At 41.0% G+C, this 20,436-nt stretch overlaps 1 protein-coding gene across 14 annotated transcripts in view; it reads right to left on the reverse strand.

Moving 5' to 3' along the window:
* Positions 1-20,436, reverse strand: part of CACNA1A (calcium voltage-gated channel subunit alpha1 A) — a 1,308,076-nt gene that overhangs the window by 197,739 nt on the left and 1,089,901 nt on the right. For all 14 annotated transcript variants that reach the window (XM_086961990.1, XM_086962030.1, XM_086962039.1 and 11 more), the window contains 3 exons: positions 17,416-17,516; positions 16,681-16,790; positions 16,122-16,260 (listed from right to left, as the gene is read on the reverse strand). In XM_086961990.1, the coding sequence (XP_086818116.1) occupies positions 16,122-16,260; positions 16,681-16,790; positions 17,416-17,516 (350 nt within the window). The remainder of the gene's footprint in view (positions 1-16,121; positions 16,261-16,680; positions 16,791-17,415; positions 17,517-20,436) is intronic.

Genomic DNA, 20,436 nt, shown 5'->3' on the forward strand with positions numbered 1-20,436 from the left:
ACAGCACCTTTGATTGTCCAGCACGCAGCAAGGTCACTTTGGCGTTATTACAGCCCCCTGCATCAGTCACCTGAAAGCCTACAGCATTCTGGGACCAGTAGTTCTCTTCCAATCCGCCAACTCGGAGTAGTGAACAGACACACCTGTGTTGGGGGCGGAGCTGCCGTTGTCCAATTGCAACGTAGTAGGACTTTCAAATGACTGTGATTGTGAAACCTCCTGAACACTGCTTGGTACTGAGGAAGGCCGTCAGGCCGAAATGGACTTGCCGATATTAAAGTGTTGCCCTGTCAATCCCCTGTGTGGCCTCTGCTCAGTCCGTGTGGAAGGAGTTTGGTGAAATATATATATATATATATATATATATATATATATATATATATATATATATATATATATATATATTATTTTTTTTTTTTTTTGACCACACGGATGCCTTTTCCATGCATGCCTTTCCAACAAGAAGTTTTGTTGTAAAGTTAGTAAAGGCATAATCCCTGTAGAGGCACTTGTGGTAAAGACGCATTTGTTGTACAGGCATGCGTGGTGTTTATGACAGCATCTTGGCACAGGAAGCCAAAAATAAACAGCACAATGGAGTATAAGGATGGCACAATGCCTTCCAGTCTACACTGGGCAGAACCCAGTAATCTACAATATCTCCAAAAACCTGTCACAAAATCTAAACCAAGATGAAAAATTATTTTTTATGTAAATATTAAACATAATATTTTATTACATCAGCCTAAACATTAACTACAATTCCAATATTAAATATGAATGAGATAATAAAATAATATATCAAATATATAAATGAAAAATGTAAACCTGACCAACCAAAAATCTCAAAGAACAAACTCAACTAATTGCGTGAAATAAATGCAACACATAAACAATAAATTTCAAAGTATCAATCACATATTACAACAGCGGGACCTGAAAGCCTATGATTGTGGGGTACAACGAGCAGAGATGTTGTGGCTTCTCCCCGCAGTCACCCACTTGCGGAGTGCAGACTTTGCATACCTTTGTCATGGACAGCACACACTATGTGGAAGGCAAGAAACTACCAAGACCATAAGGCATAGGAAACCCACAAGAGTGGGTCTTCAGGTATTTAAGTTTCCCTGGCTGTCGGGACATTCGTATGGCCAGTGATCAAGGGGGTGGTAAGCCCGAAACATGTTTGGCGACTTCTGCGGGGGGAATGAGCGTGGTGTTCCTGCTTCCCACAATTAAAGCAACGGACTATCTTTCAGGTGTGTTGGCGTTTCTACATGGGCAAAAATGTGTTGGATTTAATTTGCGGAGCGCCTCGTCGCGGAGATGCCCCGCTGCTGTAACAAGCGGCCCTGCAAATGCGCCGGGAGCCCCCGGGTGCAACAGTGGGACCTGAAAGCCTATGATTGTGGGGTACAACGAGCAGGGATGTTGTGGCTTCTCCCCGCAGTCACCCACTTGGGGAGTACAGACTTTGCATACCTTTGTCACGGACAGCACACACTATGCGGAAGGCAAGATACTACCAAGACCATAAGGCATAGGAAACCCACAGGGGCGGGTCTTCAGGTATTTAATTTTCCCTGGCAGCCGGGACAGTCGTATGGCCAGTGATCAAGGGCGTGGTAAGCCCGAAACATGTTTGGCGACTTCTGCGGGGGAATGAGGGTGATGTTCCTGCTGCCCACAATTAAAGCAACGGACTATCTTTCAGGTGTGTTGGCGTTTCTACATGGGCAAAAATGTGTTGGATATAATTTGCGGCGCGCCTCGTCGCGGAGATGCCCCGCTGCTGTAACAAGGGGCCCTGCAAATGTGCCGGGATATATATATATATATATATATATATCTGGAACACTCCAAACTTTCTCATCCAAGTAAGGCACTGACTCCGTGAAATTTAGTTGATTCCAAATAAGTTTATTCTCTCATTAGGCTGCTTGACGCGTTTCGGCGGTAAGCACCCGCCTTGTTCACAACATCATGACAGACTGAGATTGTATTTATACCCCTTAGTCATTGCATTACATCATGCACGTTTAACTCCTGTTTCCATGCACATTTTAGCTTGTTTTTCACATTTCACACTCAAATCAACCCCAGTTCCCATGGTGATATGGGCGTCGTCCTCTTTAGATTGACATAAACAAGTTGCTTTCATTTTCACTGTTAATTGATTACATCATCCGCCCCCATGCGTGGTTTCGTTCCTATAGAAACCCTCCTGCCACATGAGCCCAGTGATTTCCTCATTCATGCCTTGCCTGTCACTCGCTGTGTGTGTGCCTCGCTTATGCCTACGCCTGACCGACCTTCACGCGTCTAATCGCGTTTTAAAAACTCCCTCGGCGCTGTTAAGTTTGTAAGCACTGATTGCTGACTGTTCTGTGGTTATTGTGCACACTAGGATGTTTGTACTGTTTGTCCTTTTTTAGAGGTGTCAGGCCTGCGGCGCTAAGCATTTATGTATTAGGCGCGTGTTTGAGCGGGTGCATTAGGGGAAAGTTATTTGGAAAATTAGTTGCGCGTTTGTAAAACACTCGATTCATTTTGTTGTAAACGGCGCGCGTTTGTTTCATTCCGCTTCGTGTTTACGTTTAATGGACGCCTGTGTGAGCGGGTGCAGCGGGGGATGTTCTGGGGATAATGTGAGCGTGTTGTTGAACACACGATTGTTATTTTAAGTGGCGCGCGTTTGTAAGCACACCTCATATTGTGATTAAAGGGCGCGAGGGGTTTGTGAGGGAAAACTCCTGCTATTGCTGCAGTCTGCTAATGCATTTCCATAGCGCCTGCGTTCTACTGCTGTTGCCTTATCTCCCAGTGGACAAAGTCACCCATTCCTGTAATTTAACATTTTTAACATTAAATACGCATGTGTGAGCGGGTGCAGCGGGGGATGTTCTAGGGATAATGTGAGCGTGTTGTTGAACCCACGATTACTATTTTAAGTGGCGCGCGTTTGTAAGCACACCTCGTATTGTGATTACCGGGCGCGAGGGGTTTGTAAGGGAAAGCTCCTGCTATAGCTACAATGTGCTAATGCATTTTCATAGCGCCTGCGTTCTACTGCTGTTGCCTTATTTCCCAGTGGACAAGGTCACCCATTCCTGTAATTTAACATTTCCAACACAAAATCCGCATTTTATTCACTCATAATTTCCTAGTGGACAAAGATCTAGGCGTTATTCAATGCCTTGCGCTGATGGATATTCACATACCTAGCAATACAGTATGACATCAAATAATGGTCCCATTCCTATTACATACCTACATTCCATTTCTGATAACTGATGTACAACATTAGCAGTAATTCCCAATGTGTTGACATGTTTGTGCGTGAAGTGATTTGTCTAAGATGCTGCTATGGCAGGCTAAAACTGCTATAGGGGTTACGATAGTGCTAGTATATACAGTGATATTAAATTATAAAAACTGAACAATAGATGTTAACTGGACGGGAGGGGGGAAGTTTTCCCTGACGGGATTTTGGGCGTTTGTCATCAAGAACCATGTTCTTCTAGTTAAAGATGGACACTGAGTGCTTCATCAGAGTTGAGACCATTCGGTATCTTAGAATTGAGCATTATAATATACCTTGATTCTAGTCTTCTCAAACTCTGTAGGCGATTGCCTCCTCTAGGGTTTTTTGGCACATTGTCAATGACGAAGTAAATTAATACTCCTATATCCCCTGCATGGGTTGTGTTTATGTGCCTGGCCACAGGGTATGCTGGGTCGTCATTGGTCACAGCGCGGAGGTGTTGGAGGACTCTGATATGTACAGGGTGGATGGTACTACCAACATATCTTTTACCACAGATGCAGTTTAAAACATACACCGCATGGTCCGTCTTACAATTGTATTTGCCTCTGATCTTGTACGGCCTCTTCCTAAAGGGTATTTCTACTTTTGTGGTATTTACCCCATGCTTACAGGCTTTGCATTTTGTACATTTGCTGAACCCTTTGATTTTTGACAGCCAGTCATCCTGTTTTTTAATGGCCGGTGCATTGCAAACTAGGTGCTCCCTCATGGATTTAGCCTTCCTAAATGCTATCATTGGTCTATTGCCACATACTTCTCCAATTACGGGGTCTCTTCTTACTAGCGGCCAGTGTTTGGTCAATATTTTTCTGACCTGGTTATGGTAAGTATTGAATCCTGTAATCAATCTCGGTGGCTCTGGTTTGGGAGTTTTCTCTGCGTTTTCTTGCTTTTCGGCAAAGAGGAGATCTTTTCTGTTGGTTTTACTACACTTTATGTTTGCTCTGTTACATGTTTTTTGGCTGTATCCTCTCTTTCTTAGTCTTGCAAACAGGTTTTGTTTTGCCTCATCTAGTCCTGTCTTGGTACTGCAATTTCTAGTCATCCTTAAGCATTCTGCGTAGGGAATTGATTCCTTTAGGTTATGAGGATGGAAACTTTGTGCGTGTAGCACCGAGTTTCCAGCTGTGGGCTTTCGATATGTTCTCGTTTGTATTCTACCCTGTTCTACATATAGTTCTATGTCTAGGAACTGAATTGAGGTGGGGTTTGTAGTGCAGGTGAATCGCAGATTAAGTGCATTCTCATTTAGCTCTACAGCAAATAATTCTGCGTCTTCTTTAGGGCCTTTCCACAGTATAAAAATGTCATCTATGTACCGCCTATACATTATCACATTTCTAGACATAGTAGTTTGGTGTCTAGCCATGAGTATCTGTTCCTCCCACCAGCCCATGTGTAGGTTCGCATAGCTGGGGGAGAAGCAAGTACCCATGGCCGATCCCTGGATTTGCCTGTAGTGGAGTCTATTAAAAATGAAATTATTATTAGTCAGACACCACTCCGTCATTTCCAACAACATTTTGGTGTGATTATATAGTTCGATCGGTCTCTGCCCTAGGAAGTGTTTCACTGCCCTTAGTCCGTCATGGTGTCTGATGCTGGTGTATAAGGATTGAACATCCAGGATCATAAACACAAAATCATCTTCCCAATGTACATCATACACTTTACGTAAAAAATCACTTGTGTCTTTTATGTATGCCGGCAGGGCTTTCACATAGGGTTGTAGAAAATGGTCTATAAAGATGCTGGTTTTCTCAAACAGGCTACCTATGGCTGAAATTATCGGTCTTCCTGGTGGTGTTGTCTCATTTTTATGAATCTTTGGGATGAGATATAGTTGGGGGCATATTGGGTAGTCCGTCTTCAAGTATTCAAATTCTTCTTTGCTCAACAAACCTGTGCCTTTCCATCTATATAATTCATTTGTGTATTTCTCTTGTACACTCACCAGCTGCGTCGGAGTTATTCTGGTGTAGCAATCCTGGTCTTGCAATTGCGCCATTGCCTCATCGTTATACATTTGTAATGGCCATAGCACAATGTTTCCTCCTTTATCAGACCACCTGATAACAATGTCTGATCTCTTTTTTATTCTTTCCATTAGTTTCTCATACGGCCCATTTCTGTTCTGATATTTTGTATAGAACTCTTCTGAGCTTTTTGTAGACAATTCCTTCAAATCTTTGATTACATATTCTGTGAACAGATCAAGCCCATCCTTTGGCGTTATTGGCATAAATACAGATTTTGGCTTAAAGTTGGTTTTTTCTGTTTTGTAAATGTCTATGTCTGTGATTTCTGCAGCCATTCCAGATGACACCAAGTCGTTTGTGTTGTCTTGTTCAATGTCAATCATATCTCTCAACACATTCATATTTGCCACACTGAGTCCTTGACTGGTTTGGATACTCCCTTCAGTTACTTCTCTTTGGTTGACGGTGTTTGCAAAATGTTTCTGGAGTTTCAACTTCCGCATGTATTGAAAGAAATCAATTCTGGTTTGAGCATAGTCAAGAAGTTTCGTTGTAAAGTGAGTAAAGGCATATTCGCTGTAGAGGCATTTGTGGTAAAGACGCATGTGTTGTACATGCATGCGTGGTGTTTATGACAGCATCTTGGCACAGGAAGCCAAAAATAAACAGCACAATGGAGTATAAGGGTGGCACAATGCCTTCCAGTCTACACTGGGCAGAACCCAGTAATCTACAAAAGCTCCAACAAACTGTCACAAAATCTAAACCAAGATGAAAAATTATTTTTGATGTAAATATTAAACATAATATTTTATTACATCAGCCTAAACATTAACTAAAATTCCAATATTAAATTTGACTGAGATAATAAAATAATATATCAAATATATAAATGAAAAATGTAAACCTGACCAACCAAAAATCTCAAAGAACAAACTCAACCAATTGCGTGAAATAAATGCAACACATAAACAATACATTTGCAAGTATCAATCACATATTATTTACACAAACAATAAAATATACCATTTCCCACCCCCAAAAAATAAAATAAATATAACTTACTGTTCAGTAGCTACAGATCTTCTTCTGTATTCACATTGTCAAATATAATAAACCACCCAAAATGAGAACAATATTTTCCAGAAAGCAGCCCCCCAAAAAAAAATGCAAAAAAAAAATGAATCCAACAGACATACCTCAATGCAATCCAAAGTAGGTGGGATCCACAAAAATTGGAAAAAAGTGTTTACAAAAGAAACACTACTGGAAACCCGACAAAAAGGGAAATGAAAGCAAACAAATTTGCTTTATTATAAACTAAAAATGAAAAAAGGTAACTCCTAATGTCCACAGGATACGCTTGATGACAAAAACTTGTAAAATAAACAAGAAAACCCTCCCGCAAAACATGTAACATTCCCCAAAAAACATATACATTATACTTAATCATCATAAAATACGTAACATAACATAACATAGCAAAACATTACTAAAACAGCGTACGAAAACCCCAAACTACACACTATTAAAAACACTATCATTAAAATACCACAAAAGGGCCGAATGCGAGTCTGGCAGTCATTGATCCCCAGATTCGCGGTGGCGCAGCAGTGGCGGCCCTGCGACCGCCCTATTCCGAGGTGGCCCTTTGGCCCTCCACTGCTGCCCTGACTGCACCAGGGAACAGCCGTTCCCTGGCTGTGGCACAGCAGACAGGGGTATCCAATATGCAAGGCGGGACTGCCGCGGTGTGCCAAGCATATTTTCAGTTTCCTCACCGCAATACTTTTCATGGTGCTGAGACCGCCATGAAAAGCCTTGCAGTGGGGAAACACAGGGGACCCTACAAGTACCCCATGCCCCAGCCGCCACTGGGATACATTCATGGGGGTACAATGTGTGGCCCCTTGTTTGCATGCACCCCATGTTACAGCATTGCATGGACTTCACAGTTCATGAAGTTCTGGAACTTCTTTTGCATTCCTGTTGCAGTGCCCGTTTTCAGGGCACCGCTGTGGGAACGACAAAAGAAAAGCCCACCAGACACGAGTTGGACTCGTAACGCCAGCACAGCACTGCCAAAGTCGTAACCAGGCCCTAAATGTGTTAAAAATCCACAACCAACACTGTAACTAACCTCTAGACATTCCCCCCAACATCCCCCACCCTCAAATCTCTTAATAAACCTTTAAAAAGGACTTATCTATTCCGATAAAACAGAAGCAACTTACCACAACCTGGATCCCCGAAAATATACTAAAAAATACACAAATAGACTACAAAATAAAAGTTAGTGGTGAAACAAAATGGACACTAAAGGAAGCTAAAAAAATACTATCTCCCCATAGAAATGAATGGGAATAATGTAAAAATGTTGAACAAATGTATTAAACATGTAAAATATGTCAAACGTGTTATATACATTTAAAGAAATTATGAAGTGTAAATTAAATAATAGTTTAAAATACTATATTTGATATATATTAAATACTACATATGTAAAAATGATGTTGAATATATGTATATAAAACAAGTTAGGAAAAGTTAAAAACATGTTAAACAATGGTAAAAAAAAGTGGAAAATGTACAATATGCAATTCAATTTAAACTCAACTTCCATATTGCAAGTTATAATAAAAATATATTTAAATGTTTTATTTATTTATCTATATACATATGTTTATTTTTAATTTGAAATATACGTTTAAAATGTAAAAATATGAATAAAATAAACTTTGAAAACACATACATTTGGGAAAATGTATTATGTCTAAATAAGTCAAAATATGTCATTAATTATATTATGTTTTAACCCTAAGTATAAGCATTACCATCCCACTCCAATTGAGACACACTTGTGGAAATTGTTGGACACTAAAGGGGTGACATTTACAATTCCCACTCAAATCTAAACAAATTTAAGGTAACTGTTAGACACTGAAGGGATGACATTTACTATTCCCACTCCCGTCTATACCAATTTTAGGGAAGGTGTTGGACACTAAAGGGGTGACATTTATTATTGCCACTCCAATCTAAAACGATTTGGGAAAGTGTTGGATACTAAAGGGTTGACATTTACTATTCACTCTCCAACTATACCAATTTTAGGAAGGTATTTAACACTACAGAGGTGACATTTACTATTCCCACACCAATCTATACCAATTAGGGAAAGGTGTCTGGCACTAAACCATTGACATATACTATTCCCACTCCAATATTAAAGAGTTTGTGGAAACTGTTGGACACTACATGGGTAACATTTACTATTCCCACTCAAATTTATACTAATTTGAGGAAGGTATTGGACACTAAAGGACTGACTTTTATTATTCCCACTCCAATCTAAAACAATTTGGGGACAGTGTTGGGCACTAAAGGGGTGATATTCACAATTCCCACTTCAATGAATAGCAATTTAAGGATGATGTTGGACACTAAAGGGGTGTCATTTACTATTTTCACCCCAATATACACAAATATGGGGAAGGTGTTGGACACTAAAGGGTTAACATTGATTATTCCCACTCCAATCTGCACCAAATTGGGTAACGTCTTGTGAAATGTACTATTTCCCCTACAATCTAAAATATTTATTGCAAGATGCGACAAACTAAAAAGTTTATATACACAATCATTAGTCCACAAAGTTTAGTATATATAATCTAAACTAAAATGTACATTAAAACACACACTAACCAAAACCACAATAATATATATTCATATTTAAACATTAAATTATAAAATATTTCTGTTAACACTATTAATAATGATTGCCTCTTTTTAATTATTAACTACCATTACAAAACCTGGAACCATAAACTATCAAATAAAATCACAATCCAAAATTAACAATCATGAAAATAAAAAACATATAACACCAATTTTTGACATATAATATAAACAAATTACAATGATATAATTGTCATCAGATTTAATAAAAAATATTTCATTTATAATAATTAAAAAGAAAATGACAAAATTATGTAAAGTTTTTTTTAATATTTTACTGTATTACATTTAATTTTCCTACATTTTTAAATGTAAGTTGTTTTTATTTAATTCATTATTATATATAATTAATTAGATATTTTTATTTTATTATAATATATATATATATATATATATATCAATTAATTAAATGCATTATTTATAAAAATATTATTGAAACAAAATACATTTATACATTTTACAATATTATTTTGCATATCATTAACATAAATTACATCACATTTAATTTTAAAGACCTACTTTTTCAAAATCTCCCCACCCTTGAACCCCTAAAAACCCAATATACTGATGATATTTTTTTTTTATAAATCCATTATTCTTATACAATAATACAACAAAAAACACAAATTTCAAGAATTTCATTAAAACAATTATACATATAGTATAAAACACACCACAATAAATTACATACAAAATAACACAAAAGTACATATAATGATATTTACTAAATCGATATTATTTACAACGATATTAAAAACAAAACTTAAAACGATATTTACCTTCAACAGACCTTAGAACTCAGGCTGTATCGGGACAATGCTTGGAATCAGCTCTGATGGTGATTGGGAGCGAGACCGGGAAGCATAATGATGCCTTCACGCCTTATTTGGATTCAAGAGTGGCTGGAACTGGCCATTTCCCACTTGGGCTTTTTATACTTCTTCTTCAACTTGCTCAATGATTTTGAAAGCAATGACCTGTCACAAGAACGATTTTAGGAGCCTGAATGAGATTTTCCTTTTGACTTCAACCATACAGCATGGGGTCTTCTTGTATTTGTCGACGTAAAGTTTGGCTTTGCGTGCCTGTAAAGGTCTCAGGTTCAGCTGGGCACAGTCGCCACAGGCCTTGGAGTCATGGTCCAAAACCAGGCACCACAAAAAGACTTTGTGAGGGTCTGTCACAGACATTTACTTGTGACAGTCCTTGCCTGCTTTAAACCCTGCTGTTTTACGAAGGTGGCATCCCCCGCTCTGGATTTTAAGAGTAAATTTGGAGAAAAAGTATGTCAGAGACCAAGGCGTAGCCCTAGATTAGCATCTGATGGTGCAAAATGAAGAAACTGAAGTCAGCGGGAATGGTTGGCGCTTATATGCGCTTCCAAGCATCACTTCATGAGCGCAATGATGTCAGTGCAGAGCCACATGATGCCACCTACTGGCGCGCAGAGTGAATGCTGAAAAGTTTCTAGATCTGGTCTGACACGGGGTTGGGGTATTCACAAGGTGAGGTATGTGCACTTAGAAGTATCCATCCGAAATTGATTTTTGGTATATACTAAACCCATTTTGCGCATTGGTAACAGGTTACCACATTGCAAAATGTGTTTAGAAATGCATAGCAAATTGCTGTTTGGAAGGGCCGTATTTAGGGAGTCCCTTCTAAAATGTGATTCATTAAGGTATGCATTAATGTTTTGCAACCAAAATCCAGTGACAAAATATTACAATTTTTCTGCCACTTCAGAGGAGGTGATAACCTATTTGCAAATGGGAAGTGGTCCCCTTGAATGCTTTCCACTTTGTGAATGGAAAACAAAACTGTTTAGAATCAGGCAGCGCTTCCAACTCTCAAACACCCATAAAACCCTTTACTTTTTAAATGCATCAAATCTTCCTTTCAGGATAACGAGCTGCATTTAAAAGAAAAGTTTACTTTATTTAAAATGCAATCGCATTGGTGATATGTTGACTCCAGCAGGCCCCTTCCTTGTTATAGCATCTAAATGTACTCAGTCGCACTTTGGTACCTCGATCATGAATATTAATGAGGTAGGTTGAACTGCGACTCACTATGATTTGGAGTTTTATTACCTGACCTCGTCGTACATAGGTTCGGTTTACGGAGTTCTTTTTCATTCTCAACACGTCAGTGCAAAATTTGTAATCAATTTTTGCAAATGGATATTTTGTACATAAGGACCAGAAGAACCTCTTGCATCAACATTTTTGCATAGAAGGCAAAGTAGAGAAATCGATCCAAGGCCACCGAAGTCATCTGCGGCGTCCCGCAAGGATCATCAGTCAGCCCCACCCTCTTCAACGTCTACATGAGACCCCTTGCAGCCATCGCACGCCAACACAACCTTAACATCATCTCCTACGCCGACGACACCCAACTGATCCTCTCCCTCACCAGTGACCCCGCCAACGCTAGAACTAGCCTACATGAAGGGTTGAAAGACGTCGCCGAATGGATGAAGAACAGCCGCCTGAAACTGAACTCAGACAAGACAGAAGTCCTCATCCTGGGACCATCGCACTCCGCCTGGGACGACACCTGGTGGCCCCCGGCCCTAGGCAGCGCACCCAAGCCAACAGGCCACGCGCGCAACCTGGGCTTCATCCTGGACTCCTCCCTCTCGATGACCAGACAAGTCAACGCCGTCTCCTCATCATGCTTCAACACCCTACGCACGCTACGTAAGATCTTCCGATGGATCCCGACTGAACCCAGGAAGACGGTAACCCAGGCACTTGTCACAAGCCGACTGGAATACGGAAACACCCTCTACGCCGGAACCACAGCCAAGCTACATAAAAGACTCCAACGCATCCAGAACGCCTCAGCCCGACTTATCCTGGACATCCCCCGACGCAGCCACATTTCCGGACACCTGAGGGACCTGCACTGGCTCCCCGTCAGCAAGAGAATCACGTTCAGACTCCTCACCCATGCACACAAGTCCCTCCACGACCTGGGCCCCAAGTACCTCAACGACCGCTTGACCTTCTACACGCCCACCCGCCAGCTACGTTCGACAAGCCTCGCCCTCGCCACCGTACCACGCATCCGAAGAGCCACCGCCGGAGGAAGATCCTTCTCCTACCTGGCGGCCAAGACATGGAACTCCCTCCTCACCGACCTCCGGCTGACCCAGGACCATCCCGCCTTCAGGAGACAACTCAAGACCTGGCTGTTCGAGCAATAGCAGACCCCCCCTTCCCCCAAGCGCCTTGAGACCCTCCGGGTGAGTAGTGCGCTATACAAATGCTATGATTGATTGATTGATTGATTGAGAAAGGGGAGTACATGAATGGATTTTTTCATAAATGAAAGGGAATAATCAGTCTAAAGGCCCATAAATATGACGTTATTCATTCCTATATGAAAAGAAAATGGAAAGTCTGTGGATGACGAGATTTGTGATGTAGGACACATAGGCCAAGTCTGCCTAGTGGTTACCATAGTTGATGAGGAGGAGGAAAACATAAGACTACCTGCCCCTAATATGGCCTTGTGTCCAGTGTTATCGATAGGAACATTATTGTTGCTGCTGCAGCGAAGTCTGCATGTGTTGAAGGCCAAAATGGTGACCAAAATGCAATGAACTTTTCATTCTGCAATGGAAACATCTTGAAGTTGAAGCTAAACCTAATGCCTGTTGAGTGGCCATGTTCTGCTGGGCCATCTCTGGACAGGTGTCTGCTTTTTCTTCAAATAAGCATGATCCAAATAAGCATGAGGCATCAAATGGCATGTCTAACAGTTGAAATTGCACATTGCCGGTAAACCCGGTTGTTTCTATGCAAGAGTATCTCCATAGCACAACTGCAGACCCTATTGCTCTTGTTACAGCATCAGCCAAATCAAGGATAGACTGCAGAGTGTGTTTGGCTGCATCCATACCATTGTTCCATAAATCCGCAAAGATTTCCTCATATCTTCTGAGAGATGCGAAATTACAAAATTTGCCAATTCCCATAAGGCATGGAAATAACACACTACAAACAATAATTAGTTTTAACTTTAAGAACTGCACTTCTGGAGACAAATACAGTTCTGCTAAGTTTGACAAGATGCTTGCACGCTGTGTCTGGTGGTGTTAAGGAATGTGGCTTCTTTGTTGAACAGACTTGGACTACTAGACTCTCTAGAGATGTGTGTGTATTTAGGATGGGTCAGGGTTATATTTGCTAAAGATATTACTAGCCACCATAGTTGAAGCAAGATGTTTGTCCAAAGCATGGGAGACCTGGTCTGTCAAAGATTAATTGCATGGAACCAGCCCTTCCAATGACGTCTACTGCTAGTTTATATAGTTAAGTATCATCTGGCAAAGTGAAACATTATATACAACAAAAACACACAAACAGTCAAATGAAATTCACTTGGAGTCGTTGGTATTACCTTCTTCAGAATGTTTGTTTGACAACCTTTTACTGAAAAGTGACGTTTTGGCCTCCTCTACATGCACTTTTCTGGATAGTCTCAGAATCATGGCAGAAAATAGGACTGATTCTGCTGAAGGGGGGGCTCAGCTGATGGTAAATCAGAGGAGTTATATCCAGACTACTATGGTCTTTCTGTCCATAGAAGAAAACAAATTGTCTGCATCACTCTTATCATCATCTCTATGTAGAACTCCCTGGGGCATCTGAATAGGACCCGAAACAGACCCATTTTCTTCCATATGCTGAAAATATTTGTTTCCTTGGCACAGGCAAACTATTAGGAGATTCAGGTTTTAAATACTCCTCAGATTTAGCCTGAGCTGTCTCTCAGATGCATACAGATTTGGACACACAACCAACATCATTGCCGATGTAAAGATTGTCACTGGACCTGGAGACCCTGGTGTAGGAAATGTTTCAAAGCACTGAAAAAAGCATCATAGGCTTGGAACATGGAAGTAGCACTGAGACTACCTCCAAAGGAGGCAACCAAAGAAGGCGCAAGAGACACTGTGGCCAAAGCCAACAGAGTTGGTCTGGATCCAAGAAAGGTCAGAGCAGCTGGTGTCATACAACCAGCGAAGGTTCGTTAAAGCAGTTGTATACCACTATATTGAGGTCATGAATAACAATCCACAATAATATTGCATGCATCAATCTAACCATGACATTGCAGGCTACATATATTTTTACTATTCTTAACTCTTCATCTATTTAAGTATACTCAAAATGAAATGTAGTGGTTAACCTACTTAGAGGATGTAATATTACCGCAATGTGATATAACACATGCGACATACAGTGCCAATGGACCCTCATGCAGCCTTTGGCAAAAACTGTCAAAGTAACTTCTCTGAATGCCTGGCTTCCAAACTCATCGTTCGAATTGAAATCATCTTCAGCAACGGAGTGGCTCTGAGGAAGAGGAAGCTCTATCCTTTGATCTTTTTCTGTTTTTATGACTAAAGGGAAACAATTGTGTTCTTGCTGGAGTTTTTCATGAGGCCTTGATGAGGAACTGGTTCAAGACCTAGTCTTAGACTTGGAGTGAGTGCTGGTTCTTTTAGAAGTGGATCTTGAGTGACTTTTCATTGAGGCCACCCTTAACTTGGGATCACTCTCTTGAACAGTCACAGGATGCCTAGAAAGGCAAAGATCACAGAACCTGCCTCATGATTGAGACCCACGCAGCAAAAGCATTCATTGCATGAAACTGTTACTGACACTGAGTGTCATCAAGTTGAACAGGGATTTAAATCGGATGATTTGGTTGGAGACATATCTCCCTAGATAAGTAAAAGTCAAAAGTGTTTAGAGATATTGGTCAACATACAACCTCAACTCTGTATCCGGCATCTGTGGAGACATAGCATAAAGGAACAGATATATGTATTCAGAGCATGAATTTCGGCATCATCTTACAACGCAGATTGACGCTGTGAGGGGTACCATGTAGTGCAGATGAAGGACAATGGCTTTAAAATTTCCAGGTCTTGCCCGATGCATGGCATAAAGGTTTATGCAAAAACAACAATTGATGGACAGAATGCAGCACAATGTCATACATTCACCCCAGTACAGAGATCTGGGCCTAAATCCATCGTTTTTTTGCACTCCACACCACCCCAGTTCAGACATGGCCATATGCAAATCAGCCTTGACCCTCTGCCTCATGGGAACAGTCCAGCCCGAACTGCCAAGCCATGTCTTTCCTGGACCGGAATCAAGCATCCTAGGACCGGTTTCTGGCTATCAGCCGTCTTCAGCCAGGATAGCTTGACTCCAGTGGTGTGGAGAGCATGGGACTCACGTCTGAGCATACCCATCCCACTCGGGGTGACAAATGCAAAAACAACAATTGATGGACAGAATTCAGAACAATGTCATACATTCACCCCAGTACAGAGATCTAGGCCTAAATCGATTGTCTGTTTGCACTCCACACCACCCGAGTTCAGACATGGCCATATGCAAATCAGCCTTGATCTAGTGCCTCATGGGAACAGTCCAGCCCGAACTGCTCAGACGTGAGTCCCATATTCTCCACACCACTGGAGGTGGTGTGGAGAGCATGGGACTCACACACCACATCAAGGCTGATTTGCATACGCAATGTCTGAACTGGGGTGGTGTGCAGTGGAAAAAAAACGATGGATTTAGGCCCAGATCTCTGTACTGGGGTGAATGTATGACATTGTTCAGCATTCTGTCCATCAACTGTTGTTTTGGCATAACGGTTTATGCCATGAATTTGCAGGAGTGAGTATACATTAGAAACACTGAAAACTAAAGGAGATTACAGCAACATTGACAGTGTTGGATAAGGCCAATTGCCTTGAAAGATGCCCAGAGAATAGAAGAATACTTGGGATGATGTAGAAGACCTCTGGTAGAAACAGGGGCACCTTGATAAGGGAGTAAGTAGGGCAGGCATCCCACAAGTCGGAACTCAAAAGAAATGATAGAGAAAATGGATAGAGGGAACAAAGGAAATGGTGAAATTGAAAATGACAGAAAAAGGATCGATAAGTAAAGTCATAATGCATACCCTAGAATAAAAAAGACAAAGTACATCCATCCATTCAGGAATGCTTTAGGAGAGTAATATAGAGATGTAGGTACCTGAGAATTTGGCCGACTATGAGGCACGCTTTCTGGTCGCACCCTTTCAGGACTCCATGTCCCTGTTTTCTGGAACATTTCTTGCGCTCGCTGCGTTACCCATGACTGACTCTCCTTCATTCCACCATCAGGAGCATTTCTGCAGGAAACAAGACAAGGCTGGTGGCTCTGTATGAGGGAAACTTTAAGATATGTAATCTAACCAAAACAAAGACTTACTATAAAGGGAAACATTTCCTAATATAGATATACCCTCAAATCCACACATCACATCACAATGAGAGCAGTGTCAGAAAGGACACACCTTCACCAGTCCAATACCTGTTCAAATAACTATTAGGGTATCTGTGGAAGTATTGTAGAAGCCCAGTTTATAGGGAATCATGCAGTTCTTTCCTAGAGGTTATGTCACAGGAGAACATTTTTGCGGGAAAATCAAGGACACTGTCTGTGTAGAATGCTGAAGAAATGCAGACTACATGATGACACACTTGTGTTTCAAGGAATATAATGTTTTTGGTTGTAGAAAAAGAGAATGAAGGAACAAAGAAATTCTTACGCATCACTTCCTTGCTCCATTTGTGAGGACGGCAGAGCACTGTGTCCCAGGCCGCCCTCTTCCGTTGGTGATGGTGGTTCCATTCGTTGAAACATTAGAGGTGTTCGATTCTGTAAATGAATGATGAGAGCCAGTAACTTATGTGAAAGGATACAACTCAACCAGAGCTTCCCCTTAGAAAAAAGCAAAGGTCAATTCAAAGCAGAATTTTAGTCCTATACATTTCCACAGATGCGGGACAGTAATACCAAACAGGTGGGACAACATTACCAAACGGTGGGGCTGTATTATCAGACGGATGAAAAGGTATTGCCAGAGAGGAAGGGCAGCATTAGCAGACATCTGCACAACATTATCATATAGGTTGGGAAGTATTACTACACAGACAGGGCAGTGGTACCAGACAGATGGGGCAGTAATATCAGACAGATGAAAGAGCCTTATCAAACAGGCGGGCAAAATTAAAAGTCATGTGTAATAACATTACCAAGCAGCTGTGATAATTTTAAGAGGTCAGTGGGGCAACAGTAACAGACAGGTTGGAAAACAGTAACAAACAGGTGGGACCACATTGTCAGACAGGTGGGATAGCACTATCCACCAACTTGAGCAACATTAATGGACAGGTGGGATGTGCAGCACAGATAGGAAATGACCAACTTTTACAGAGTTGATGCTGTACCCAGCAGAAGGTCAAGATGCCTAAACATTTATGACTAGTTGCAGTGATCTTACCTGCTCCTCCCGTAGTGCTTGTAACCGCTTTGCTTTGCTTTGACGATAATACTCCATGATCATCATTGCAGCATAGATTTTCCCGACTGTCAGGTCTGTGGCTGAGGAGAGGGAAAGAAAGTAGAGGAAGCGGATGATTTCCAATGTTTGCCTCTAGGCAGGCACATATTAATGCTATGGGTCCTCCTGAATGAATTACTTGAGGAGGAATAAATGGTTACTTATTTGTGGTCTTGTTTTGACACTGTTGTAATCTTATTTGAAGTCTTAAAGTTTCGAATAGCTCTGTACTGAGTGCACACCAGAACACTTAATTTACATACTTATTATTTTTGTTAAAAGGTATGGAATGCAGCACATCCAATGCTAAGGATCATACTCCAAAGCCTATCACGTTAAAGTTTTTCCTGAAATTTGACCTATCCCAAAATTCCCCTCCTCCTCCCAAAATCTTTCTCAAAACCTCACCGAACCACCTTTAGTTCTAAATTGCTGCTGTAAACCGGCTACCGTGAGGGAAAAAGGAAGGCCTATAGGCTTAAATTCTAAGAGTTAAAAGCAGTTGTATGTGATGTCATAGAAAAACGATTTCATGGAATACCATTCCTGATAAACCATTTAATCTAAACTGTTTTATGGAAATCTTTAGAATGAATGGCATTTACTATTTCATAGAAACCAATTCATAGAATGTCTTTTTTGTCGAAATTGGCTTTTGAACGCTAATTATTTTAGATGCAAATTCAATGGTTGCAGGTCTTACTTTCAGAACCAGTTTTGTCGGAGATATCTATTTCAGTGCTTTACTTCAGGGGACATTATTTCATATTTATATCATTCCCATTGTCAAACAATTACTTGGGAGGCTTTTACTTCACTTATCCATCACCACCTGTAAACACCATCCGTCGCTGACCCCTTAAAATCATCTAAAAACCATCAATCCATGCCCCCTAAAACCGCTCACCTCACCTAAACTAAACTCATCCCTGAAACCTAAAAGTCCTTTTTAGTCCAAAAGTCCACCATCAATATATCATAACATCACTCACTGCCCCTAACTCCACCCATTCCTGAACCCTAAAAAGCCCTTTTTTTTGCCTAAACCCCACCCATCCCATACCTCTTAAAATACCTCAGCACACCCAAACTCCAATCATCCCTGAACCCTAAAAAATGCTCACTGCCATTAAACACCAGCAATCCATGACCCATAAAAACTCATCGTCAACCTAAACTACTCATCGCTGAACCTTAAAAACCCCTTTCTACATCTAAATTCCACCCGTCCCTGAATCCTTAAAACCCCTCACCACCCTAAACTTCAACCCATCCTGAACCCTAAAAACTCTTTGCCACCACAGCCGCTACCCTTAGTTAAACCTTAAAAACCCTCACTAGCCCTTAACTCTGCTTATTCATGAATCTTTAAAACCCTAAACACCCTTACACTCCATCTATCCCTGAAACCTAAAAACACCTCACACACCTAGACACCACTCATTCGTGAATTCTAAATACCCCTCACCACCCATACACTTCACCTATTTCTGAACCCTAAAAACCACTTTCTATGCCTGAACTCTAATTATTCCTGATCCCCCATGATTTGGTTTCGTCAAGTGTGGTTTCTCAGTTTTCGTTTTCCATCAATTCACACACAACCGTTTAAAGCACTATGCACCTTTAAGAGGTCTAGAGTCTTCCAGTCCCATGATGGTTTATACTGGCAGTTGCCTCTCAGAGTCAAATATGTTTGACAGAGATATAAAGTTAAACAGAGACTAAGCTTCATCGCTTTATTTCACATAGTTGAGAAAACTGGAGGGCAGGGGGGTCAGGAGGGTCGTTTGTGAAGATCACTATGATGCAGAACCAGGACTACAAGTAAGTAACGATTTCTTCTGCCTCACACGATCTTTATTGGTAGCCAGAAATTACAGAATAGAGTTCTAATGTACCGCAGCTCTTGAGGATGAGAGAGAAAAGATAGCAAGCTCAAGAAACTATTATAATACTTTTAAAAGAGCATAAGGCAAAAAAGATTCTTGAGTACAGTAATATTAGAATAAATACTCATATGAGCTCAATAATCAGAATGAGGACAGTAGTACCTTGTACAGTGTAAATGTGTGACCATATTTCTAAGAGGCTAACGTACAAATTTCAGCTAATGTGTTTTTTAATTAACCATCTGGCAGTAGAAACTGCCTTTCCTCTTTCGGAACGGGCCTTTGGCCTTATCAGTAAAGATTAATTTGCTAAATGGTAACAAAAGAAAATGCTAGAAACAATTCAGAGTAACAATGATCGCTTCAAGGTTGCTAATTCGGTATGTAACAGGCCAAAGTTAACAAAAAACTAAATAGAAATACAACTCTCCTAACATCTAAAGAACGGAGAGATCATTTAGCTTGTGTGGTTAATTTAGTGAAAAATACTGGAAGGGAATTAGCGGCAATAATATGAAACTCTAAAACCAACATGTGTAAAAATGAAGGATCAGAAGTCATCATTAGTTACCCTAAAGGATAGACTGTAAAGGGTTTGATGACTCAGAGGGGCTGCAGGTCACTAACTGCATGTAGAAGTGATTCAGACTAAAAAAGATGCCTTCCCTTTAAGCAGTTGTTCCTAACGGTCCTGGTCAGTGATTGCCTTTGGCCATAAGCAGCGGGGTATTGTCCACTGGACTTGGACTGTTGCCAGGACCTGTGTCCAAAACCCCAGCAGGCTGCCAACCCCATGCTGCGCACAGCCTTTGGCCCAATTTCAGAGGTCCAAAACACATATATTAAGGGGAGGGGGCATGTGGCCTCTTCCCGAGCTATAATTCGCCCCATTGACCCATTCCCCAAGACCAAATTCAAATCAAAAGGGAGGGGGGTATGCTTTATTGGCTCTAGGAACACAATCCCTTAGGGCCACATTCTAAGGAGAGAGGGCGTGCAGCCCCCTCCCAGAGTCAAGAGCAATAAATAAGGAGAGGGACAGCGAGGCTCCCCTCCCCGAGCCTAATTA

This window comes from Lissotriton vulgaris, chromosome 1_1 (assembly GCF_964263255.1).
Source record: "Lissotriton vulgaris chromosome 1_1, aLisVul1.2, whole genome shotgun sequence".
Taxonomy (NCBI): Eukaryota; Metazoa; Chordata; class Amphibia; order Caudata; family Salamandridae; genus Lissotriton; species Lissotriton vulgaris.